We start from the raw sequence: 27390 nt of genomic DNA, 5'->3' as shown, positions 1-27390 counted from the left end.
CGTGATAACAGTGTCAGCACACCCGGATCCCACAGAACCCTGGAGCCCAGGGGGAGAGCTTCAAACAGGCGTTCGCCCCTTGACTCTGCTTGAGAGGAAGGGGAGGCTGCAGAGTTCCTGACTCAACTGCAAGATACAGATTCTGTCATCAGTCTCTCTTTCTTTTAATTTAGCAAACCTCATGATTGAACGCCATTTATCTGTGATGGCACCTTTGCTTTCAGATAGACTTATTCTGCACGACTTCAACCTGCTGTGGGAAAAGAGCCAGAGTAACACCATTTGAGGCTCAGAACCGTGTACAGCACAGGGATGTGAAAGTCACTTCTGCTTTTGTCAGCGGTGTCCTTGACAGTAATCACGCGATCTGTCACTGGTGTTTCGGTATTGTGAGCCACAGCAAGGGATCATACCTGCCTGAGTGGGAGGCATGTCACAAAAACACATGGCGAACTTGTGGCACAAATGCATCACGCAGGAAAATTAGCTTTTCCTTAAACGTCAGCATTGCACACAGCGTCTGACAACGTCCGACCAAAATACACAAACTGATTTGTGCCAAACGCGATTTGTGCTTGATCCCACATTTGAATCCAAACATCCTACCCTGAAGACATGTTCGTAATGATCACTGCGATACAATAACTCAAAAAAACCTGCTGCTTTCCCTTCAGGGAACTGTTTGAAGGTGGAACCATTTGTAAAAAGAGGTATTTACTGACTCGGAATTGATGCTAGTGTAAGAGTACGTAACAATGCAAATATCACTGCATTCTCTGAGTAATTCATCGTCTCTAAACTTTGCATAGGTGGTGCAGATATTCTTAGTGGAAAGGTTATCCTACACTGTTAGAGTTGGATCTTCACAAAGAGTAATTCACTATACGTACTTGCAGAACCAACAGAAACTGTACATAGAGGTTTTTGCTATACTCACAATCACATGACCTGGAAGTTGGAACTCTCTGCAGATCTACAACAATACTGACATCGCACTCAGTCTCCCCATTAAATCAGTTCAGATGTGTTGGCTAATCAGGTAGACAACTGAAGCATCCAGCACGGCCAGTCTGTATAAAGTGCAACATGTAATATGTTGAATGAGCTCCATTCCTCAACTGAAGACGAAAGAGGGCAAACTCTGGAAATATCTGTGTTCATAACTCTGTTCTATAAAATGTAAATTGTGCAAACAAGACATCGTGTACAAAGTACATCAAAGTAACGGATGTGCTACCTGCATCACTTACAGCCCCAAATAGTGGTTCATAAAGAGGGAAATGGGAACATGGCAAGGAGAGTACAGTTCTGTAAGTGTTTTTCTGTACAACTCTACCTTTGCATGACTTGTTGTGGTCTGCCCCTCTGTGTCGCTTGTCCACCTTCCTCAAAGTAAAGGCTGACATCTACCGGACAAACTGATGTACTACACTGGTAAGATGGAAGATTTTGTATTTGGATCCATTTTTGGGGGTATTGAGCACAAAACATTGTTAAGAAAAATGTGATTTATATAAATTAGAAATTATTGAATTGGATTGAATGTTTAAGACGAATCACGATCAATTCAACCTCACATTAAGAGATAACTAACCTGAATTTGAAAGTGAAAGACAGTTTGTGGCAGATATTCAAATTGTTTAAGTACATGAGCTACTTAAACAATTTGACTTCACTTAATAACAGCTACACCTCTGGGCTAATCTTGAGTACTCACACAGCAGTGACCCAGCAAATGTACTCATATCTACGGCGTTTTATTTACACTTACGTGCACCTTTCTGTAGCCATCATGCAGCTGACATCCATACAAAGAAAAATGTAGTCACATGAAGCCTGTAATTGAAACATCCTGTCAGAAATCAAGAATGAATTAACAATATTTACACGAGCCCTTATTTGTCTTTGTGCAGTTGGAGCAAACCTCTGCTCTTCAGTATTTGCTTTAGACTATCAGTGATTTGTGGCTGCCTGTAATCGAATAAATACACACCCCTGGCATCTTTGATATTCTTCTCTTTGTCGAGTTGAAACTTCTAAGAAGGTAAATCAGGACTTTTTATGATAGATATTATCAACAGAGAACCGTGTTCTTCTCATATGATCTACTTCCTAAATAAATGACATCATTTAGGTGTCCTGTCATATCTTAAGTTATATTAACTACATAGTTGTTATGAACGCCCCTCTTCAAAACCCCAGAACATAGCTGTTGTTTGGCTTTAGGCTCAGCGAGATGGACACTAAATATAACTAATTGAGTTTTGTGTCCCAGGCTAGCTGAGTGCAGCTCGTGGATGCTGCAGAAAGAAAAACCTTCCTTGCCATTGAATGAATAAACATTTTGGTCCATACTGCTGCTCTGTCTTGTGAATATAAGGTGAGAACAGAATGCACATAATCTGTAAGAAAATCAGCTCTTTGCAGGCTTTGGTAATCCCCACACTCTTTGGCTAGAGGGAATCCCGTTGACCCCATTCTAAACCCTAATGCCATCTTTATCTACAGGAAAGACACTGTCTGGTCTGCATCAGCTAAGCTCTTACAGGAAAGTTTCCTATTGTCAAGCATGATGATTAAATCCACTGTGCTGGAATCAGTGTGTAAATACACATATTTAACAGTGGAGATGATGGAAAGGAAAAAGAACAAGGATTGTCTGCACTTTGTCTTTGTGATCTTAACTTAATCAGGACAGGAAATGAAAAGGTTTGCAATGTTATGGCCTGCAGCCGTGTAATGGTCGACTTTCAATGAGGCGAAAATGATTGCACGTGATTGATAGCATGCTCATGGGTTCACATGGATGGTTCATTTCACAGAACAGTTATAATAGACATTGACAGTAAGCTGTGTCTACACCACACATGGCTGTAGAAATTAGGTTCTTTATTTGTCTGTTGTAAAAACAGTAATTTTGACCAATACCATTGCCAACACTACAGGATCGTGCTCCAGTACGGCCAAGCACACATCACTGTGAATTTATGCTTCTTTTTTTAATAATACAACATTGTTTTTGTTTAACAAAATAAAGTAAGTGAATGTTGTTTGATTGTAGAAACAGAACCAGTGTGAACTCTCGGGCCAGCATGTTGCTAATGTGCACTTATCTTGTTCCATCAATCCATGCGTGCATCTGATAATTAGTTTGTGTATTCATTCATAAAGCAAGATATTTCAATCGCTACGACCCCCATGACCTTTTGGCCAATGCCACTTTTACATCAACAATTGCCCCCTGACCAACCATGGCAACGTATCCCCAGAACTGATGAATTCCATGAGATTTGCTGTAGATCCCAGTCGAGCCTACTCTCCCCAGAGAATGAATTCTTATCTTGATTGGTCCCCCAAAAAAATGTAATCCTGATTTGAATGACCTGATAGTCTTCCAGTGGTGTTGCGTACTGATGAGGCTCCTTGAACAGAAGACAAAGAATCCAGAGCCATGCGGCTCAGTTAGGTCATAATGCTGATTATGAAGACAAAACAAACTGTTGGAGAGAACCAACTAATTATTGCACAATTTGGAAATTTGGAAACAAGGATTGCATGAGATGAAAGGGGATCAGGGGATCACCAAGCTCAGAAAGACCATGAATATCTGCACCAAATGCATGCCAATCCATCCTAGTTCACTAAAAATCCACAATGACAATGTCATGCTGGCACTAGAGGAATATATCTGTAAATGTCCCCGCTGCAGGACTAATGAAGTATTTTATCAGGGCCAAAGTCTGGAGACTTCCCTGAAGATCATGGATGCCTGCACAAACTTGAATGGCAATCCATCCTGGGGTTGTTGAGATATATCAGTTTGGACCAAAGTCGAAGCTGACTGATGACTGACATTTCCATCCCTTGAGCCTCCAGCATGGCTAATACAAATTGTATGTTGTTTGTTCCAACCAACAGTTTTATATCGAGGGTTGTATATTGCAGCCTCTTGGGGTGCCCGTGGGGCTTTACAACTGGCCCAAGTGGGGAATCATCATGTTTGTTCACACAGAAAATCTCCCACAGTGCTGATGAACGTTTCATGAAGGGCAATGATAATCTATCTTGTACAAGATGGTAACAAATAAGGACCTGACCTTTTGTTGAGGATCTTTAGGTGTAATGTAAATGCAATCATATTTAAACCAGCACAGATTGAGTGCAGTGATGCCTACGAGCTCTCACTGAAAAGCTCAACCACCCTGCAAGAGTTTTATAAGTAAGGGCAACTGGGGAAATTGGGATATCTAGAGAGCATACATCTGCAGGGTCCCTATTACAGGTTTGCCAACATTGATCCGAGGACCCATAGGGTCTGTATCCAGTAGAAAAATGTGTCTTCTCCAATAATTGTTTCTATTAATCATCTGCTAAATCCTGAATGATACAGTATTTAATTATTTGTTATGGCTACCATTGAATCCAGAATTTTTTGTAATTACATTGTAAATACATGCATTTGCTCATGAAAATATGATAAAGTAATAGATGTAGTAAGGCCTAACGTATTGTCAGGACATTCAGATGTATTGAAATGTTTGTAACACAACATAATGTTTTATATGTAGCTTTTGTTTTCGTCTTACTGTGTTTTCTTATGTATTATAGCCTAATTTATATCTGATATATGTCTTTGGACCAGGGGCCTTAGACCCTGGAGCAAAACTGATTCAAAATAAACTGTTACAGATAATTATTTAAACCATTTATGTGACAGAAGCCAATGGGCGAGTCTTTCTTTGCAAAAAATAATATAAAAAGGCCAAAAGCAGGCTAATCTGTACCAGTTCTCCTTTGTATAAACCTTACACAAACACTTGTAAAACGTGTGTTTGTGTAACCATTTTCTCTAGTTATTTAAATGAATCTATCACAGAGGAGCTGTCTGTTTATCCGTATTTTGTCAGTAATCCAAAATCACGTTTATCAGTATCATCCAATTATTCGGCAATAATTTAAATATGTGTAACCATGAATTCTATTTTATAATCGACATAATGTGGTAGGTGTGTATGATAGGCTGCAAAGCTGCCAGCTGAAGGGAAACCATTGCCAGTACAAAAGCGTCTCAGTGCACGTCCTACTTGTGTCGCTCTACAGCAGGGCGATTTTGCGCGTTCCCGTGACTCACCATAGAAAACAAAGCTTGAACGTCTCCCACAACAGCGAGGGGTGCAGACTTGAGGACTATCAGAATTTATTCTGGATACATCATGCTGGATGTGGATCTACAGTGAGTGTAGCGTCGTTGGAGACCGAGCCTTCACGGCCGGGGTTGACGGCAGGACATTTGCGAAAACGGACGAAAATAACATCAGTGGGGTTTTTTTTCACGGGGTGCTTTGTCTTGTCCACCTAACGATAGCAAACCATCATTCCCATTTCAATTGCAAGATATCCAGCTAGTGACTACTAGCTGCCGCCGGGATCTATCGTCATGTTGTCACCTTAAAGTAGCTGCTAGGACTGTTGGATTGTGAAGGATACGCAGAAAACCAATCCGAGGTCCCATCGGGTTGTCACCGGGACCTGAATCTGTGTTGGCCACAGTCGCGGAACCCACTGTTTTCGGCGATATGGCGGAGCAGGGCTACACATCTTGGTGAGTGCGCACAGGCATCGCGCTACCGATTAGTAGTACCGCTAGCTACCGTACGCTAGCTGCTGCTACTGCCTGGTGATATAACGTTAGGTCACTAAACCAATGCACTATATTCATGACAAGTCACGGAAATACTCTCCACACAGACTCCTTCTGATGCATGTATCACCGTGGACCGTGTAAAATGCCACTAATCCCATTTTCCCCCTGCAGCTCTGATATTGCTAACAGGCTGGTTAGCTAGCCGCGGCTAATCAGCTGCACCAGCTGACGCTATGCTAGCGCTACCTAGCTTCGGTTCCAATGGTGCTATTGTGAGCGAGTGCTACGGAGCTAGCTGCCTAGCTAACGTGTTAAGCTCACTGAGGTTAGCCAGCTGGTGAATGACTCGTTCGCTAACATCATCAGCGCTTGTTGTCTCAAAGTTGTAATGACACTGCACGACAGTGTCAAATCGAGTATTGAACATTAGCTGTGCCAGCAAATTTGCGTTAGCTGATTAGATGGCTAGCATTCGTCGTCGATCCGCTGCACACAATAACAAAGGTTCTGCTGTTGAGCTAAAGCTAGCTAACTGGCATCGCAGTCATGTCCCCCAAAAATACTATTTCAGGGTGAGGTTGGCATTGTGACACACGACTAGGTTGTCCAAAAATAAACATGTGGAAACGTGAGGTATACAGACCATAACCAAGGTGAACGTTATAACTGAATTTAAGTGCTTGGTGAGGAATAGATGAAGACAGACATGATGTGATCACTGAAATGCGTTGCCCCATGAATGAATAGGTCCTGACTTTGGTGAGGCCTAGTTTATAAAATAAGATAAATGATGCTTGTTTGATCCCAGTAACACGGGTTAAATGTTAGCACAATGCTTAGAGCAGCAGCTTCTTATGTATGCCTGGTCCTCTCCAACAGCAGACCAGGTTCATTGAATGGTAGAGGTGCACATAAATGCTTGTTTACCGAAATATCATTTAATGTCACATTGTGATTATTTCCTGGAAATGTCTTTTAAGACTTTTATATTTTGACAAATTTATACTGGCTTTTTGTCATTGTAGTTTTCATAAAAAAAATCCTGTTTGCACTTTTGGGGAAATTGCTTACAGGAGAAAAAGCCCAACCACTGCTGAATTTTCACTATGATGTAATAGTAGTCCGGCACTTTCTCGCTAACAGACTACATTTATTATAAGCGTGAATGCAAAGTGGTAGCAGTTGTTTTGGAAAATACCATCTTTTGGGTTTACAGCTCCCCCTTTCTGCGTTAATGTTAAGTTAGTAATAACTAATTTAATTAGTTTATTTGCCAATAACGTGATGAAAATCCTATTTTACATGTTTGCCCAAGACAGCGTTAATTTAATATAGATTTGATGTTGTAGATTTTCATTGGAAAAGTTCGCATGGAGTCCTTGTTTACAGTTATGAATTGTAACAGATATTTTTTTGATGATGATGATCAGAGAACAAAGACACAAACACTGACAATATATTGTGTGAGAAATGGCATAAATGTCACTGAAGCACTGTGGAGATCGGGGTGTATTTGTGTGGTCATACACACCTAAATGTCATAGAATTTAAAATTTCCAGGTCTGGGGAAGTTTTGGAAAAATAAATTAACCCAGAATTTTTGGAAAAGTCATGGAAATTGACTTTGCAAAAACCTGTATACTGTGGTTCAGATCTGGTCAACTGAGAACAATCTATGCTGGTTGAACTGGTACTTAAATGTTTAAATTAGATGTTGCGTTCTCTGTGTGGGCTAACGTCAGACTCTGACATGTTATCCTCGTGTTTCATGTATGAACAGACAATTCAGAGAATGTATGGTCATTCAAATTAGCCTCCAAGGCATGAAAAGGTCTTCGTAAAATGTATTTGTAAAAATGTGTATGAACCCTGAGAGATGAGTAAAGGTGGCGAAACCGCTAAAGCTAAATGCTTGGAATTAGTTTTTTGCAGTGTAACCAAACTGATAAGTCACACTTGCTTTCAGCAAACAACTATAGCTATGTGAAGATACAGTGGAGTAATGTCTACCTGAGCGGAGGATGAAGTCACTCTTGCGTGTCTTCTTATCCCAGCTTCTCCTTGCTTTGTTGACATAGGCGGGCCGGCCGCATGTTCGTTTCAGTGCTTGTTCATGCATGTGAGCGTGCCCCCACTAGCTAGCTTTTCACTGCTCTCATTCGGCGATTACACCCAATGGCGCCACCCCGGCCGCCATGGTCGTTGTAAAAGTGGAGTACCCACCCTGAGGTTCCCCCTCAGGTAAACACTGTTTGCTCTGTCGGCACTTTTGTCATAGTTTGTCCATGTTGGGAGCCATGATGTACCGTCAAGACTGCCAAAGCTGCACAGTTTCAAATCGTATCCTTCTCATATCTTATCGTTATGCAGGAGAGTAAAAGTGTATTTGCCGTGGTCGTATTTGCGGTTAAAAAATGTTAATGCCGTTGCACTTGTTTATTTAACCGTGCCATAACATCTAACTTCATCACGTCTGTGTTACATTACCTGTTCAGCAGGTGTTCTTTTACTTCAGACCAGTGAGGGGAAATAACTTTAAGTTACACGATCCTCTGCTTTGTTTTCCTGTTTTTAAATCAACAGATGGCAGCTTCATATCGAGCTCACCTAGTTGCACAAATCAAGCTGTCCTCAGCAAACATAAATTGTCCGGAAATGTTACCTCTGCCAGTTGTGTCTGTTGTTGTTGTTGTTGTTGTGACACATCTTTGAGCCTTTGAACGCAACCCCGTGCTCCCATCGCCTTGGAAGCAGACAACGTACAAATGCCCAATAATGCATTTTCGAAACCATTATATTAAGATAATGGACATAAATAATATAATTTGTTGTACTGGTGATGCTTGACTAAAGCAGGTTTTTTAGAAGATACAGACCTCTCTGACATTGCTTGTGCAGACATTTGAATTGGATGCTGTGCTTTGCTGAATTTGCACAATTATTTATATATATTCATCAATCACTGCTGATAAGTAAACCGATGCATCCCCTTTTTTTGAGAGCTTGCAAGTTGTAGTTTGATGACATGTTCGTCAGCCTTCGTGGCTGCGCGTGGCCTTCTTGAAGCTTGCTTCAATCCAAATCATCAGTAGGAGGCTTTATGCAGCAATCGCGCTACTACATCTATTCAGTAATGGAATTTTCTCCTTGTTTCGCTTCCTCATTTTGCAGTGTGCCAAGTACCTCATGTAAGTAAGAGCAGACCTACGCAGTTCTCTTATAGTGTTTGGTTTTTACTTGTCCATCAAGGCGAATGCAGTGTGCCACTCTTCTTTGTGTTTTGTATCTGGGAAACATTGATCAGTCGCTGCACTTGTTGGTGCCATCACATGAAACAGGAGGCAGAAGAAATTTTCTTATATAAACCATTATGTTTTGCCTGAACATTTCATTAACAGCTTTGTTGTGAATATGATGCGATGCTGTGTTCAATGTCGGGTGTCTGAAAAACGTGGACATGTTCGCTCATGTTTGTTGTTAAAGTAGCAGGCAACACTTCTTTGTAACACAACGGTAAACAAAGGCACCCAGCTTGCCTTATGACCGAGCTCACGCTCTTTATTCAGTGAATGAGACAAAAGGGGGAAAAACCCATCATACAGTGAAACCACTCTGCCCACACTATCAGGTGTAATATCCAGTATGAACAACTACATCAATCAAACTGAAAGTTTCAAATCCTACCTGGAAATATCTGCAGTGTTTCCCACAAATCAAGTTGGTTGATCTTGGCTGAATGTAGGTATAATGTTGGTCATGAGCATGTCTAAAACATATTGATGAATACCCACAAGAAGAAGCTGTAATTGTACTTGATGAATGACTTGCAATGGTTGATTGTTTATCAGCTGATTGGTTTAGCACTTGCGGAACACAGTTAATTCTGTGGGTTGTATGGACGAGTGATTTGTAAGCGTTGCTGTCCATGTGTGGAGAAAATCCTTTGACGTTCAGTAACCACGTTACCCGCCAACCTCCTCACTGCAGCTTGTTTTACTGCCTCGCACAATGTTTTAAAAGCTTCTTGCAAGGTTATTAGCGAATGTGTCGATATATTTGCAATCAACAACGATGGTTTCATCTGCAATCCCACACACAGCCCTGTATCAGCGAGGGGGGAGTTTTAGAGGGGGATGCGTGAGTGTTTCCTGCCTGACATTAGTCATCGCTGTTATTTACCTCTGACTACATACAAACCGATAACATGGCGTCGTCCCCGTCCGTGTAGCCGCTTCGTTAGTGTGAAACCAACAGTTTCTCAGGGTTGGTCAGAAATGTAATTTTGTTTTATATTGATATCAAATAATATAAACATGCTATCATAAACATGTTAACTGAGACTATATTGCCTTTTTTATGAATGAATTTAAGAAAAATACTTCCTCAAGAAACATGGTTATTAAGATCTTATCCTGAAATCCTATTATCAAGACTATCCACGGTACAATCTAGTCCAAGCTCTGCCTTTCTAGACAAAGGAGGTGATGTTGAACTTAAAAATATTGACTTCAGCACATTTCAACTTTAACAAACATCTAGTGTAAATGAGTGCCTGCTGTTCTTCTCTACAGTATATTTTAACTATATAGACACAACTAATGCTGCTGTGTTCTGCTGAGAGCACACATCGCTCTGTTTGAATCTTGGCAGATTACTGAACACCTGTTGCCTGCGTCTTGGAACAGAAGCTCCGCTTAAGATTATCCATCAGAATTTCAAAGCCTAAATAGTTTTGATTCGGACATACAGCGGGTCTAATGCATCTTGAATTCCGAGGCTCAGACTTCGCCTCATCGTGTCCACGTGGTCTGAAAAACAATTAACATAATGATTCAATCTGGACGTCAGTCTTGACATTTTCACCAGCAGCTAATATGAATATATGCATATGCCCTGCATCGTTCTGCAGGACATACTTGTGATGTCCAACCCTCACATGCCTCATTCAAACAAAGAAAAATGCCACAAAAGGGTGTAAACACACACACACACACACACACCAGAGCAGCAATGCGGGGGAGGAGTACTTGTATTCATAGCGACAAAAAGGTCATCTGTGGTCACAAATTACATTCTTGTACCTGAAGGATGTAACCCATTACATCTGTAATTGGATGAGAAAGTGGAGGCAGATTAATGTTAATCCCATATGCACACATACTTACCTGTTTTTCATTTTTTTTATTTATTTTTTTTTGGTTTGGTTTTTTTTTTTAATTATTATTATTATTATTATTATTATTATTATTATTATTATTATAATATAGATATATTTATTTTTTCCTCCACCTCGAAAGGCTCAAGGACATTCTCACACACACATACACACACACTGACTATATGATATTTGCTGGCTTTTATCCCACTGTTCTTGTCATCCTCTTGTTGTTATGTCTATGTATTGTCTTAATATTGTCTCGTCTTTCAATAAAAAAAAATTAAAAAAAGATTAATGTTAATCCCCAATAGGAGGTCCAGCGGCAACTCCAACCAGCGGCAACCTTAAACTGGAGTGAAGAGTGCATGTTAAGTCAATGTATATTCAGTTTGTATCATCGTGTGTATGATCTGGTGAGGACTGAGTAAGATATTATTTTATATATATATATATATATATCCACGCCTCACAGGGCAGCGTTTTGTAAAAGTCTTCATTGCAGCCTGCTGACCCGGCCCTTTAATGGTCAAGTCATGCATGCGGCTGGCTTGTCGGAGGACGGTATTGGAATTGTGTTATTGAAAACCAAGTCCGTTGGCGAACAAGGACGTCTTATGGCGCTTTGGGCCGCCATCCAGCCCCTCAACAGTCCGGGATTGTATTTAGTTTTTAAATGTTCCATTCATCTATCGCACCCATGTTCTACAGGCTGCTTGTGCGCAGAATTCAGACCAACCGGTGCGATGGTAGAATATGAATGAGGCGCGAGGTAGATTAAACTAGCTGTCTGTCCGCTCGCTGTGTCGATAGTGAGGCAGTGACATCATTAGTGTCTGTGTGTGGAAGAACAAGGCCACTTTCTTAATCGCTGTCTTAGCGCTCGAGGCCAAACATTTAACCTGCTTAGTTTAGTACTTCCAAAAAAACTAAAAAAGAACCGCACGCGTGATGCAGTAGTGTCCCTTTTCCACATGTTACCCCTCCTCCTAAACACCCCATAGTCATTCCTGTACTACTGAATGAATGAAAGGAGACGGGAGATTCGTGTCTGTGAATTCCTGCATCACATACGCACCAGAATGAAAAGTGATTTAGAGCACACAGTGTCTTTTTGTTATGCGAGGGCTGTTGTCTCCGTCAGTACTTGAAAGACAACTAGTGATGCGGCCCAGCGATGCTCGTAACTGAAATAGTGTTCACTGTATGCTGAGTTAAGTTGCAGGTCCTGGTATTTCTACACACGAGAAATAGTGCCTCAGCAGATACTATCCAATGAAGGAACACTGACCAAACCAAAGTGCATTTACCCCGTTCAGACCATGATGGTGTTCACCCTCCACGTTCATGCTCCGTAACCAGGGTTTCATATTCGGTTGTAAGTATTTTGTGCATTTCTTTCTTACCTGCACTGATGATTAGGTTCAGATCTGTTAACATTGTAATTTAAACACTTCATCATGTTACCTTGCATGGTATCATATGTTGCAGACAAATTTATAGTCTCTGTGTGGAGTCGTAGTAGAGTGGGAGATATTGTTGCCTTTTAAAAATATGACTCGGAGCTCACTGAATCAAACTTTAATAAAAAAAAGAAATGCCAGTCGTGGGAATAAATAGCACAAACTGTTACAGATGTTAAATCGACTCGATGTGTGTTTTTTATTTTTAGAACTTTATCGTGTTCAGATGTTCAGCTCCTTCAGAGACGGCTCAACTTGTGACTGCTGTTTCTTTTTGTTAATGTGGTTTTCCTGTGTGGCGCGTCCGTCATCATGATGTGAAAGACTTTCCCTCGGCCACTTTGCACCCTTTGTAGCTCCGGCTCTCTTTTGTCTCATTTATTATTCTCAGTATAATAAATACTCAATTATTTATTACATAGTGAGCAGGAAATTCTGCAATCAAACATCCACTGATACAGCCCGAAGTATTTTGAATGTCTAAGCTGGGATACAGACGTGAGAGCTTCTAAATCTTCTGCGAGTCTGACGTTTAACAATTGAAAAATATTCAGGACTAACGATGTAATAGTCACTATTCAGTAACGACTTCAAACATACGTTTGGCAATAATGTGCTTCAATTACTTGTCGGCCAACATTCATCAATACAATATATCTGCAAGCTGATCTTGCGGTCTAGTGTTGTACAAGTGCATTTTATATAAAATGTGGTGCATTGCATTCTGGGATTGTTAAAAACCTGTAGTCACGATTTTCGGGGCTTCACTTGAAGCAGCATCGGCCGACACCAAACACCGATCATTGGCGCTTATCTTTTAAGACACGATTGTGATTGTTTACGACCAAAAATAGACCGGTATCAGTGGATCTGCCGATAGCTAATAAATGTCAGAGTTGGATGCAGACCCTGATGAAATTTGGGGGGGGGAGCTAAACTGGTGATGACATTATTAGGGGTCACTGGTTGTTGTTTTTAAAAAAATCCAGACAGACGGGTCAGGATTGGGGTCAAATCTGCACCTCTCACATGAAGGCAGCCGCCTCACAATGGCAGCCTTGTCTTTGCCCCAGAAAAGGTCTGAATTATAATGTTGCATGTGAAGTCTACGCTACGTCAAGGCCCTCAGATCGTTGACACACGGGACACAGTTTGGTGCTTAAATGCAGCATCCGTCTGCAAAACTAAAAGCCTGATTACGCATGAAAAACAAATGCATTTCAGGATGAGTTACATATGTTTACAACCTCTTTGTTTGTGAGAGTACGGAAATCTGTTTGTTTGAAAATAAGCTGTAGGAAGCATTAAAGCCACGTTCATCCTTCATCTCTAGAACGTACACTTTGTCTCTCCTGGACCAGAACCGAGATGCCGCCATCTTTATTCTGAAGTCGTACTCTTTAACAGCATCTCTTGGCCAAGGACTTGCATTATGATGTCCTTCATCAGCTCCTGTTTGTTTTGTCTAGTCTTTCTCACGACACACAAAAGAAACGGATTGCAAGGAGTAGGATGTAGGTCAAGAGCAATTTATATTATTTTTGGCAGGATGGCAGCAAGGCGAGGCCAGTCAAACGCAGAAGTCTGTCACTGACTGACTGAGTCACTAAGTGAGTGAACACATTTTCTTGTGTGGTAATTTCATGACCAGGCTCGCTTGGTGCACCTGGGATCAGTAGGCCCGCATTATAGGCGGGTCCATTAGAGACTGTTGTAATCATGGCCGATCACATTCTTTACTTTTACGCCTTCAGTGTAGCTCCACTAACGTTCACATCTCAATGATATATATATATATCACAACATAGCAGGTTTTCTGTAAATTCAATAGTCTATATGAAATAACCACTTCGCAAAGCCTATTTTTATTTACTGTTTTGTGAATTAATACTTGACAAATGTAAAGTGCTTTCATTTAATTAAGAACGTGAACAGTTTCAAGTAAAGTGAAGTGTTTTGAGCTGTACATTGACTCTGTTTACATGCCCACAGTTATTAGATTAAGACAATAGTTTGACAAACTGTTTAATTTCACCACGCTGGACGATATCCGTCAGCAGAGTTCTTGGGTGCAGGAGTTGAACAACGAAGCTGAATGAACGAAGAGAGTCCTGCACACTGCTGTTGGAAAACACTACTAAACATTTGGGGTTCCCAGTGGACCGATGCACATTAATCTCCACCATTATTATGCAGAGAGAACCGTGTCCTGAGCTGGATGTGCTGTTGTATTCTGAGGTAATTGAGCTCAATTAAAGGGACAGTTCACCCCAAAATAGAACATTTCGGTTGTGAGTTGACTCGTTTATGAACCGGTAGCTGTCGGAACCCGGTCAGAGCTGACCGATGCTGCACAATGATTGGCCAGTCTGCGTTTAAGGGGCGGGACTTTGCGATGGGTTTAAATTGGCCTATGCTTTTCAGCCCGTTCAGGCATTTTCTTTTGTTATGTTACTTTATATCTGTGTGATGTTAGTTTTTCTTTAAATATCATACAACGCATACATTCTGCTTTATATTATTTAGCACTGATTAAAATTTAACTGTGAATAAGTAGCTACCCTTTATAAAGCACCTTTTTCACGTTTTTCTCAAAAATTCCACACAATGACTAATGCATAAGTTCAGCACAAAAATGGGTAATATCACTATTTGAGGTGCTACAAAAATATTTTTTCTCAATAATGCCATACAATGACTGATATGTAAAACATTTAATAATAACAATAAATACCCACAAAGAAATAAGAATACAATTTAATGTGATTGTCTGATTTGTTCGTTTTTTGTTCAATAAATCTAAGAAAACACTGAATCTGTAGGCTACTGCCTAATCGTATTATTATTGCCATTTGATGACAATTGCTCATATATTGTAAGCCTAAATAAGTATATGTATTATTTTGAACAAAGGTTAAATGTTATTTCACAAGTTTCAAAAAATGCCCCCAATTTTTTTGAAAAAGGCAAAAATTGCCCCCAAAACAATATGTGAATTTCCTACCCTGTGTGAAATGCATACCGTACTTCTTCATCTTGATTCCTGATACAACATTCTTCACTCGCATCAGTGTTGGTTGTTGGAAGCAGCTGGCTGCTGTTTCTGGCTGCTTTGAAGGGGTTAACGTGACTCGTGTACCTGCAGAGATTCACAGTCGGGGTTGTAAAATCGCCAAAGCCGATGTGATATTATCAAAGTGCAGCATCTGGAATGATTGACCAAAGTTACAGTTGGCATGCTAGTTTCCATCTTTCTCTCAAACAACATGTGTGTTTTCACTCACCTGAGCTTGCAATCAATCATCGATCTGGTCTAAAATGAAAAATGCCAAAACTTGCATCACTATAATCATCAATATCACGCTGCAGTCGGCTAACTGGCTTCGATGCAACTCTCCGCGTGTAAAGGATTGCAGTCAGGACAAACAAAAGGAGGAAGCGGCAGATTAAAAAGGACTTAAAGTCTTTTCACAACACCGTTTGTGTATTTAAGGATTATTTACTTTTCTTTTCTATTTTGCTGTTCGTGTGATGTTTAAGGAAGTGACAACTTCTGTTCAGTAGAAAAGTAATCGATATTTCAGTCAATCAATGTAATGTCAATAAATATACATGTTTTATTTAGGAAGCGCTGAACAATACAACGAACACTGTACTTTTGTCTCCAGTGTTGCACTAAAGGTGATTGGGGATGTTTCATTAAATACACTTTTGTCTTCTTCTCTGTGTCCTCTTTAGGGCCTACTCCCTAGTTGACTCCAGCCAGGTGTCCACCTTCCTCATCTCCATCCTTCTCATCGTCTATGGCAGCTTCAGGTGAGTGTCACTAAATAAACACTTCAGCTGTTAGAGGGGGGTCAACAAGGACTTACCGAGCACGTCTAGCAACGACCTACAGTCTCAAATGTCATCACTTTCACTTCATCGCTTCATCCTATTCGACGTTTGTGTGATAATAAGTCATAGCGATTATTAAGTTATGGGCAAATACATGTTTTGTGAGGTCACTTAGCCTTTGACCACCAAGTTCTAATCAGTTCAATCTTGACTGGACGTCTGTGTTTAAGTATTCTACTCTGCACCGTGAGATGTTTCCAGTATTAGACGCAGCAGATATTCATACTTGTCAAAGCAGAGCAGCAAAGGTGTCACTAAAACCATTAATGCTCAAGTGTCTCTGTAAGCCTCGACTGTGTGACAGTGAGCCAGCATGCACGATACCAGGACCCTGAAACTGAAGCAGCTAAATGCAAATTCAGCCGTCATTCATTTCATTAATGACTCTTGTGTTTTACGTTTTGTAAAGATGTCGAAATGTCAACTATCGGTACTGTGTTCTGGACTGTTGATGTCAATAGGAAAGAAAAGCAAGGAAATGGAGATATTTTGTGGGGTTGACGTGAGACACGTTCAGCTTAAGTTTCCGGGTCTTTTCAACACCCTTACTTCCACTAATTAATTCACCGTCGAATAAGTATTTTTGAGTCTCCTACACAGCCTCATATGAACAGTTTACATGCTTCTGAGATTCTGATCACTGCTGTCCGAGTCCTACTCACTCCCTGTGTGTGCCTCCCCTCCTGCAGATCATTAAACATGGATTGTGAGAACCAGGAGAAGGATAAAGACGGTAACCCCATGCCGGGGTCATTCAATAACGGCTCAAACAGTGAGTGTCTGTATCCTTCAGACCTTGCAAAACCTAACACACAAAACCAATTTGTTTTTTTTGAGCGTGCAAGTATTCACTTCTCATGTTCTGTGTTGCAGGTATTCAGACTATAGACTCCACACAGGCTCTGTTCCTGCCCATAGGGGCCTCGGTGTCTCTGCTAGTCATGTTCTTCTTCTTCGACTCCGTACAGGTGGTCTTCACCATCTGCACGGCAGGTGAGTGCCGCTCTCGAACGTAACACAAAACGGCAGAAGCACTTTAACAAGGCTTTCCCGTTCGCGTTCAGTAGTCGGACACCGGGGCAGGCCTCTTTAAACTGTGGTTATTGAAACTGTAAAGGCCGCTAGCCGCCCCATTAAACTCAACGAAAACGACCGGGACGGGCAGTCCTGTTGCGTCAGGCCTTCGGTTTAACTGCGACCCGTTTGTTCTTCTCCTCAGTTCTTGCAACAATCGCATTTGCATTCCTCTTGTTGCCAATGTGCCAGTATCTGACCAGACCCTGCTCCCCGCAGAACAAGTAAGCAAATCATGTGGATTCTGTGTGTGTGTGTGTGTGTGTGTGTGTGTTGTCGCCCAAGGGTTTAGTCTCGCGTGTCTTTTTGAAAATATTTATAAAGCTCCGTGCTTCATGATTTGGACTCTACTTGATTGAGGGTGTCTCTTTGTCTTGTTGCAGGATTTCTTTTGGCTGCTGTGGGCGTTTCACTCTGGCTGAGCTCCTGGCCTTCTCCCTCTCCGTCTTGTTGGTGCTCATCTGGGTGCTGACTGGACACTGGCTGCTCATGGACGGTGCGTCTCTCTCGGTCCTGACTTTTGTGCCAGTGTTCCCATCCACCAGAGTTCAGTTCATTTATTTGTATTCAATATTCCTGTGATCTACGAGGATCCACAGATTTCGTGACATTAATCTGAACCGCAGGGTGGTTCGTGGTTCACATTAGTAACATTTCCAATTATTAGACGATGATTTGAAGTGTGTGAGGAGAAGTTCTGTTAGCATAGCTGCTAACGTTGATGCTGCGGAGTAGTGGAAATACATTCGGCCATCTCGATCTTTAACAAAGGCTAGAGTCTGGACAAAATGTTTCATCTGCTGTTGGAGAAGGAACTTGACATCATGACTCATACAATATGAAGTTTTTAGCAACACTATTTTAAGGCTCTTGCTGCAGTGTGATGCACTCTAACAGGGAGAATACACTGATGTTAGGCAGCTGCTAACTGGCATGTAAGCTATCTGGCCTTTCAAAGTTGGCATCTTAGTGACACACTGACAAAGTGTGTGTGTGTGTGTGTGTGTGTGTGTGTGTGTGTGTGTGTGTGTGTGTGTGTGTGTGTGTGTGTGTGTGTGTGTGTGTGTGTGTGTGTGTGTGTGTGTGTGTGTGTGTGTGTGTGTGTGTGTGTGTGTGTGTCATTTATTTAACCCAGTTGACTTCTGTAATTTGAAACATTACTGGCAGTCTCCTTCAGTAATCGCTGCCTTGACACAAATGGCAGCATTTCGGCATCAAAAATAAAAGTACTTTCAAAGATCAAACTGTTTGAATTGGGGAAAACGATCTGAAGAGTCAAAATCTGATTACAAAATTTAAAAAAATGTTTTCACATCTGTTAATTGAGTTTTAACCCGGTGGTTCTGCTTAATTGCAGATAAAGATCAGGCTTCACTAATATTAGTTTCATACTATTTGCATCGTGTGATCCAAACATTCCCAATGACTACAGTGTCGTCAGGTCCAAAAGTCAACATTTATCGAAAAAATTATGTAATCATGTCCAAAATTCACGTTTTTATCGAACAAAAAATTCTGCTTCAATTCACGCGCGTGAGCGTTTAACGAAATAACATTTTAACTGAGATCAATAAGTGGTTTGTTCTCCTACATTAGGGGGGGCACTCGCCTCTATAAATGGGGCTGTCTAGTCCTTTTTGAGGGTGATGACGTCTCAATAGAAGCTTTGAATGTAAAGAAAACAACACAAAATGACATTGGGTCCAGTCCGACAACTACAAGCACGACAAACTGTGTGTCTCTGCATTGGAACCTGTTAAATAATGTTACAGTGCCCCCTGGGCTCCTATCACCATTACACCTGCTGTAGTAGATGAACACCACAGTAGACGCACTGACCTTTAACATGTGAAATGCAGCCATTGTAACAAACATTTACTTTAAATGACTCCGATCGTCTCCCATGTTTAAAAACACCATCTAGTGTCTCATCAGTGCACCCAAAAGTGAATTAAGACATTTCATCAGAATAAGCTGACTAATTAATTCGGCCTGTGTGCACAGTAATGAATGTTTCTTAAATAAACTTGCTAAAGTCGGTGCCCACGTTGCTATTTCGGCTCATTTCCGCTCAGACTTGGAACTGTGTTATTAACATATCTTGTGTGTGTTTCCTCCCTGCAGCGTTAGCCATGGGCTTGTGTGTCGCCATGATCGCCTTCGTGCGGCTTCCCAGTCTGAAGGTGTCCTGCCTGCTGCTGTCAGGACTGCTCATTTATGATGTATTTTGGGTAAGACACGCTCCCATCCAAAGCTCCACAGCTGACATACAAGCCACAATCATTAAGAAATGGCTTTGTATCAAACTTAAAACAAAATGGTAATGATTCAGCTCATGAAAGCCTTTGCATGTGTTTTTTTTTTTTTAAACATACACGAGCTACTTGCTGCTTGGGAAGTGACTCATTTTACATTTTCCAGCCACAATGTGTGTGTGAAAGACCCGGGTAGTGAGCATTGATGGAGTATCAATGCTCACTTAGTATCTGCAAAAGTCATCCTTCATAAATGTAAATGAAGAAAGGTGAACGATGAAGAGGAAGGCGAGCGTGCTACAAGCCATTATTAGGATGATCATCGAAAATTTCTCTCGAGGAATGATAAAACATTGATGTCTATCTTTGTCTTTTTCTGGCATTGGTAGATTCAGGTTTGATTTATTAGTCTTATCTGGCATCGTCCCTGTTCTGGAGCCGCGCCTGCACACAAAAGCAACGGCCGCGTAGCAGCTAAAGTGGCACCAGCATCGAGGGGAACCGGTACCATGAACGCTGGTTTTATTATGAGGCTGTGCATCAGTGGGTTAGAGAGTGACGGAGGCGGGGGACTCATGTTCTTTTGAGTTTGTTTGATGAATGTAATTTGTTTCCCATCATTTTATTTAACCGCTGAACAAAGTAATCTGTTGAGATCTTATGAGCACCTTGCTGCTTTAGATGTGTTATCTGTTTCATTCAGATGGTTATGCGTTTGTTTAAATAGTTGCTTGTTAGAAAGGATAAAAAAAAAAGATTAACGTCGTCATTTGACTGCAGAAAACTGCTTCTCTCGGGTTTTGTCAGACTACGTTCTGCACACAAATACAACCTGAACTTAAATCATAACTGACTGCACAGCACACCACTTCACTGATGTTCTACCAGTGAACACGTCGACTACGATATCGCTCATCTTCACCGTGGCCGTCACTGTTTATTTCCCCGCTGACCGTTAATGTTCACAACGTTATGTGAGACAAACATTAGATGAATCTGATAAATGATCTCCACCTGCTTTGAGGAGCTGAAGCAGCGCTGGAGTCTGATTAAAGATATGAATCGGGCATTCAGACGATACATTCGGAGATTTATAATCTAGAGCTGAAACCATATTGATTATCATTGTGATGATCAATTAATAAAGTTATTCTAAATGCCAAGAGGGCTGCATCTTCTCAAAAATGGGTGTTTACTTGCTCGTCTGTATACGATTACGAATTGCGGCTAAATTCCCCCCCCCCCCCCCCCCCCACACAGGTGTTCTTCTCAGCCTACATCTTTAATAGTAATGTGATGGTCAAAGTTGCAACCCAACCTGCTGAAAATCCCATAGATGTTCTGTCCCGGAAGCTCCACTTGGGACCGGGGCTGGGCCGCGACGTCCCCCGTCTCTCATTACCTGGAAAACTGGTCTTTCCCAGGTAAGAACCATGCGGAGAAAACAATCCAACACTTTAATGTGCTGCTGTAATTAGCATTATAACCTCACTAAGCCTAAAACGACAAATGAAATACAAGCAGTACACGTTTATTGCACATGACTCTGTGTCATGTACTTACTTTCTGTATTTTGCCCTCCTAAATGTATTTCTACTTCTTTTTTCCGACGCGTGCAGCTCCACAGGAAGTCACTTCTCGATGCTGGGAATAGGAGACATCGTGATGCCGGGGCTGCTGCTGTGCTTCGTCCTGCGCTACGACAACTACAAGAAGCAAGCAAATGGGGAAGTCCCTTTGTCCGGACGCATGCAGCGCGTCTCCTATTTCCACTGCACTCTCATCGGATACTTTGTGGGTAAGAAGAGCAATCGATGGACGGATGGATGTGAGAGCTCGAGGGTTTTATTGTGGCGGTGTTTGGTATGTTTCGGGGTGATCGTTTTAGGTGTTGGGGAGCCAGTATAATTGTGATTGCCGATGATGTGAATCTGTCTTCAGGTCTGCTGACGGCCACCGTGGCCTCCAGGATCCATCGCGCGGCTCAGCCCGCTCTGCTCTACCTGGTGCCCTTCACCCTGCTGCCTCTGCTCACTATGGCCTACCTGAAGGTACGGGTTAGACAGAGGACGAGAAAAACTAAAGTTAGGCGCTGGCAGTTTTGCAGAATTTAGCAACTTTACTCTTCCTCGCCACAACGGAGAGCGCAATAAAATAGTTTTTTTTGCGAAGTTGTTCAGCAGTGCAGCACATACAGTCTGTTCTATTAATGGCTGCACATCCTGTTCAAGTGCATATGATTTTATTCTAAACTTGTGAAAACGTTTCATGTAGTAAAGTGGTTGTAATCTTGCCTGTAAAATTAAAAACAACAGATGAGCTATCGTGTTAACAGACCGCCTCTGCTTATGATATTCTTCTGATTTTGGTGGTCTCACAATTCAGCCATTTCATCACAGAGGAGCATAAATGAGAGAGAGCTTATTTTTAATTCGATCAAAAAGTTATACAGAAGTTTCCTCGGCTGACTTGGTCAGCGAGGATGCATGAAGGACACATTTGATTCATCTCTCATGTCCAAACTTGTGTTTGCGGTCCACAGGGGGATTTGCGGCGCATGTGGTCCGAGCCCTTCCACACCAAGACCAGCAGCTCCCGCTTCCTGGAGGTATGATGCACCCTGGGATAAAAAAAAAACGACCAGTGCGGGGAGGACTGCTGATCTTTTACCTTAATTAGAGGGAAGGAGAGAGGGCGCACTCACAGTGAGGCCATGTTGTCATCACTTGTTCATGCTTTCCACCAATCTTCTGTGAAAACCCTCAGAAGGACACCAGTGTGTGGATCACAACGCCCCAACACGATTCATTGTTGGTCCCTACATCCTCCCCGTTTCATCGCCGCTTCCTCTTTTCTGTTTATTTCCTCTTCATTTTTAGCACATCCTGCCTACGCTGCGTTTGTCCCTGTCCCCCCTCCCTCCCTCCCTCCCTCTCCTTTTTCCCTTTTCTCTGCTCTATAGTTAGTCTCATTTGCCACTTCTCTCCCGAAGCTCCTTCCATTCGTCAGGCCTCTTCTCGCTGCGATTTCCTTCTTTCCCTGCGTCTTTAAATTTCTCTGCATCTCTGTTTTTCCCCGACTCGGATAAACTCGAGGGCCAGGCCTCCCCCCTTTTTGTGGACTTAGGGTTGTGAGACATGGCTGGGGTTTCTATATTTTTTTTTTCAGCATTCTCGTCGTCATTATTATTAGTATTATTATTATTATTATTATTATTATTGTTATTATTATAGAACAATTTAAACAAACTGAGAAGAGGCGGAGTGTTGCAGTGGCACAGGACAGTGCTCGGGAGCAGCGACACAGTAAAGGAGAAGAGTCTACCCCCTCCATCCGTCTCCCCCCCCCCCTGCTTTCTTCATCTGACCCTTCATCCCACCACAATGGCTTTTTCCCCCAGCGCTCCCGCCCTCTGACACTCCCCGCGAGCCCCACCCGCATCCTCTCTGTTCATCTGCTGTCCCCATTCCCCGCCCTCACAGATAACTGTATTTTATTCAGAAAAAGTTTTATTCTTGGCATATACAGAAATGCATTATAAATTGTTAAGCTGCCCCCAGCATTTTAGGGGCAGCTTCTATTTGTATATATGTGTATTTGCGGTATCTTGAGTTTGTATTTGTGTTCGGGAGCATGTTGAATAGGGTGGGAAACCGACGCCAGCCAACAGCTGAATTTTGGTGAATTTTGGCTGCCGGTTTTGTCGAACCGACTGGTGAGCATCCATCACTTACAGGTTGTTTTCTAAAGTTTGTTGGCTTGTGTGATAGAAATGTAGCTGATGGATCTTTGGGATACAAAAAAACAAAAACATCTGCATCGGTGGCTGGTTTCCTGCTCTAGTGTCCAGTGTGTTGGATCAAACGGTTTCATAAACACATGACATGTCTAATGGAAACAGTTTGTGTCCTAACTTGTTTAAAAAAAAGTTACAGAAAACTCAACAGGGGGCAATTTTGTTTTTAGCAGTCTTTCTTCGGACAGTTGGAAATGTAAACAGTGTTTGTTTTTTTTTGTTTTGTTTTGTTTTCAAATAAATGAATGTAGAATTCATTTTAAGGTATGCTATGTTACTTTTCATCATGAAGCCACATCATACATCATGCTGGGTAATTTCTCTTGTGCACATCCTAAATGTACATGTATTTATGGCCATGGAGACACTTAAAGCATCAAATTTTAGACATGATAAATGTCTGAGCGTGGTGATATCTGATCAGTTTGTGTACGTTTTGACGTAAGAGAAGTCGGTGGAACAGCACACGTCATCTGAACTTCACCTCTGTCGATGAAGACCATCGTGAAAGTTTGGACTCAAAGCATTATAGATAAGGGAAGATGTACCGAGGTGGTTTTCATATGTAGTTACAGATGAAGGGTACTCTGTGTGGACGGTTATGTGTGTGTGTTTGTGTGCGTGTGTGTGTCATTGCATAATAAAGTCTGTTTGGAACTAAAGAGGGGATAAATTCAGTTATGAAATTAGAAATAAAAGTTCACCCATAGGCTGTTTTTACTGTCACCACATGGTCCCCGACAGTCTCTCTTTTTCTTCTTTTTTATGGTCCTTGCACTTTTTGGTGGTGCTTGTCAGTTAATAGCTAATGTGTACTGGAAAAAGTGTGAGCGATTGCACAGCAGGAAGTCGGAGAGACGTACGGACGATGCAGTTGGCTAGCTTTTTGTTTTTTGTTTTTTACTTTTCTATGCTATCTGGCCGTGCATGTTAAGTGTACAGTGTATCATTTCTCAGACTGCATCGACGGGGCGACTGCAGTTTTGGTGTCTCTGCTGGCCGACAGCGAGGCACTGGACCTAAGGAGCTCGCCTACAAAGAGCAGCGCGAGTGGGTGGGACAAAGGCTGCGGGGTCAGAAAGACTGCGATTGGTCAGCGCTGACCTCCTGTGACTGATTCACAGAGGCTGAATATTAATAAGACCTGAATGCCGTCGGGTTGGGACACCCGGCCTGCCGCTCGGTGCGGTTGCCTAAACTCGGACATCATGGGAACCACAAGGCCCCTTCACCTCTTCATGGACATGGAAAGAAAATATATAGATCTATATACATATATATGTGTGTATATTTGTATACACTCATATATGTGTGTATATATGTACATTCATAAATAACTGATGACGATCATGGTGAAAACAAATGTTTTGTTTTTTATAGAAAATGAATTCCTTTTTACCCGGTTGTCAGTATTTTTATTTCTTTCCTTTAGTTCTTTATTTTATTTTTATTTCCACCTCTTCTCCCCTCCAGCAGAGGACTCCAGCTCTGTTGGTGCATTGATATTACGACTGAATGGATTCTGTATAGAACAATGGTGAATAAATAAATTAAGAACTGTGTAGTGAAACATGAATCCTGAAGCGCTTGATCTAAAACACGTTGTCTCCTTTTAACCCCTTCCCTCTGCCCTCTCCCCTTCTCTCCCCCCTCGTTCAGGATTCTGCTGTAAATAAACATGACTCTAACTGTAACACCGGTGTGTCTTTTTCTTCGGCTCACCGGTTCATGAAAGACTCATTTGCTTATTTACATCCACTTCATGTATTTGACAACTGTTACTTTTCAGATTCAAATTTGACATAAAAACATGTGATCAGCTTGTAAAACACAACTCATTGTTAAAGGTTAAACCAGTGGGTCCCAACTTCGCAAAAACATTTTACCCAATTTAGTAGGACAGTTTTTTTTTCTTATAAAAGCATTAGAAGTACAGTATACTGTGTGTACCATGAGCAATGACAAAAAATGAAACCCAGACTGTCCTTGAAGTACTGCGAACTACATCTAGTACACAGAATACACAAGACTCACTCAAATCAATAAACTGCTGCCTAGATGAAGGATTTGTACACAAAGTGTAACAATTGTGCCAAATAATGTCTACAATGCACATAATATGCAGGATGCCGTTTCTGGCGCACGTCTGGTTTGGCTTCAATGGCATTTAGTATTTCTACTGAGATGAAAAACCAGCCTTCCTTACAATGACTGTAGCTGAAAAGAGTTTTGGAATCTTTGTTCTAGTTTTCCAATAAAATGTGAGCGTCATCACATCCCAGGTAGGCCAGCCAGGAGGAGACCGTGTCCATTTGAAAGAGGTTCCAGTTTCCGATGCAGCTTTTTAGGAGTTTGCAGAAGCCGTACAGCATCAGCATCTTCCCACCTTGGCTGAAAGCATCGCTATCAACAGGCAGTCTGCATAAATCTGTGTTAATTCAACTTTGTCCAGCAGATGGCAACACAGTACAAACAAAATCTGAAAACACTGCCGGAGTAGTCGGAATTATGAAAGGCCGGTTGTAGTTTATGTACTCAAACACACAACGCTCACCATATTTGTATGCACAGAGATCTCAACCAGGATCATAAGCTCATTTTACAGAATACCGATCTTTGAGCAGTGGCGTCTTTCAAGCTAAATGTACAAACCGCAGCAGTGTAACATTCATGCTTCTACAGCAAGCCTTAGTTAACTGAAATGAAAGGCATGCGGTCATCCAAGAAAGGTGATAATTGGTTCCTGCAGTGCACTGTGGAGAGATCTTGTGAGCCTTGGTGGGAAAATGGCTGCCTCAATGACAGACCAAAGACGCTGAGTCAAGAGTTTGTAGAAAGGCTGCTGCAGAATGGGAAAATCCTCCAGAAATGCTGAGTTCTCCCTTAGTTCATATCAGTAGCGGAAATGAAGCCCTTTTGTCTGTTTGATTCACTTTAGCTGCTCAGTGATGACAGGTCTGTGGACAATCAAACGTAGAGGAGAGGACACAAACGCTTGTGTTTGAGCAGAGCTGTGAATGTAGAACAGCATGAGGAATGGAGCTTTTCTGGAAAATGTGATTGCACTCATTGAGCAAATCCATTTAGCCTCCTGTGAACTTACAGTTTAATGAAAAGATAGCGCGAGGACTTATTTTAGATGTCTGCTTCCCCTTGTGAAGTTCAACCGAGCTGCAATCTGTTGTTTCATTCTCAAAGGAGCTGAATTTCAATATCTAGTGTTCTTTGTTGCCGACAGACGGACGGGACAGCCTGAACTGGCTGACTGGCTGCTTCCCTGGATGGATGGATGGATGGATGAAGTGGACAATGGGGGGGGTGGGGTGGTGATGAGGAGCAGGACACTGGGTGGGGGGGTGAGGGGGAGGGGGTCGGGCCAGGTCGGTGAGGTCAAGGCAGGCAGGGTCCACCCCTCTTCACCTATTGGCCAGACCGACCGACGAGTCCTGTGCCGCTTTGAAGCCCTGAAGTGGACAGAATTCCACCACGGCCATGGGGATTGTAGCATGTCATTTGTAGGACATTTTGGCGAGATGGTCCTAAAAACAGAGAGGTTGGCCCACGCTTGTAATGCAGGGTTTCGTAGGCTTCTCTCCCATTGATCCTGAAATTATAGATGGGCAGGTAATACCAACCAAGTACCAACTGCTGCATGAACCAGTGTTGAATTTAGAGGGAGAGGAAGTCCTTCTTTTGATTTGCAAGTTGTTGGCATGAATTTAAAGAATATTTTTCTAATATCAAGTGATTAAAACTGCACAATAAATAAAACAACAGTAAAAGTATTAATCCGATGTGCAGTTTCTTTTTTTTCCTGTCAGTCATTTCAATACCATTGAACATTGTTCAAACCCCCCAAAAAAACTGTGGTTTTAAAGTCCTCAAGTTGCTATGAATCTATCAAAAGTGTGGCCGGAATTTGGGGAAACGTGTATGAAATGGTGCAACTATTTCAATCTGATAAAACAGTGTAGCCATGAAGAACAGGCCAATACAGACGATGTGTGATTCTGTCAGACGGAGTGGAATCAGATCATTTGTAATCCCTCAAAGCCACATATGGGAAAAATAAGAAATGTATATTTTTTAAGCGGTTTGCCTGCACT

The 27390-nt window shown here is 41.8% G+C and overlaps 1 protein-coding gene across 5 annotated transcripts; it reads left to right on the top strand.

Annotated features, from left to right (window-relative positions):
• Positions 1-5136: 5136 nt before the first annotated feature.
• Positions 5137-26562, top strand: sppl3 (signal peptide peptidase 3). Of its 5 annotated transcripts, none has more exons than XM_079289249.1 (12): positions 5137-5602; positions 16001-16078; positions 16849-16931; positions 17033-17152; positions 17379-17457; positions 17617-17729; positions 19358-19464; positions 20749-20912; positions 21108-21286; positions 21430-21539; positions 22031-22096; positions 26523-26562. In XM_079289249.1, exons 1-12 carry the CDS (start codon positions 5577-5579, stop codon positions 26538-26540), a joined length of 1143 nt encoding a protein of 380 aa, XP_079145375.1. In that variant the 5' UTR covers positions 5137-5576; the 3' UTR covers positions 26541-26562. The 5 variants fall into 5 exon arrangements, with proteins under 5 accessions (XP_079145375.1, XP_079145374.1, XP_079145378.1 ...); XM_079289248.1 differs by having other exon boundaries at positions 16849-16937; XM_079289252.1 differs by lacking the exon at positions 17033-17152.
• The last annotated feature ends 828 nt before the right edge of the window (positions 26563-27390 follow it).

This window comes from Melanostigma gelatinosum (assembly GCF_949748355.1).
Source record: "Melanostigma gelatinosum genome assembly, chromosome: 18".
Taxonomy (NCBI): domain Eukaryota; kingdom Metazoa; phylum Chordata; class Actinopteri; order Perciformes; family Zoarcidae; genus Melanostigma; species Melanostigma gelatinosum.
The sequence above is the reverse complement of the archived record's forward strand: the minus strand, read 5'-3'. Positions and strand labels throughout refer to the sequence as shown.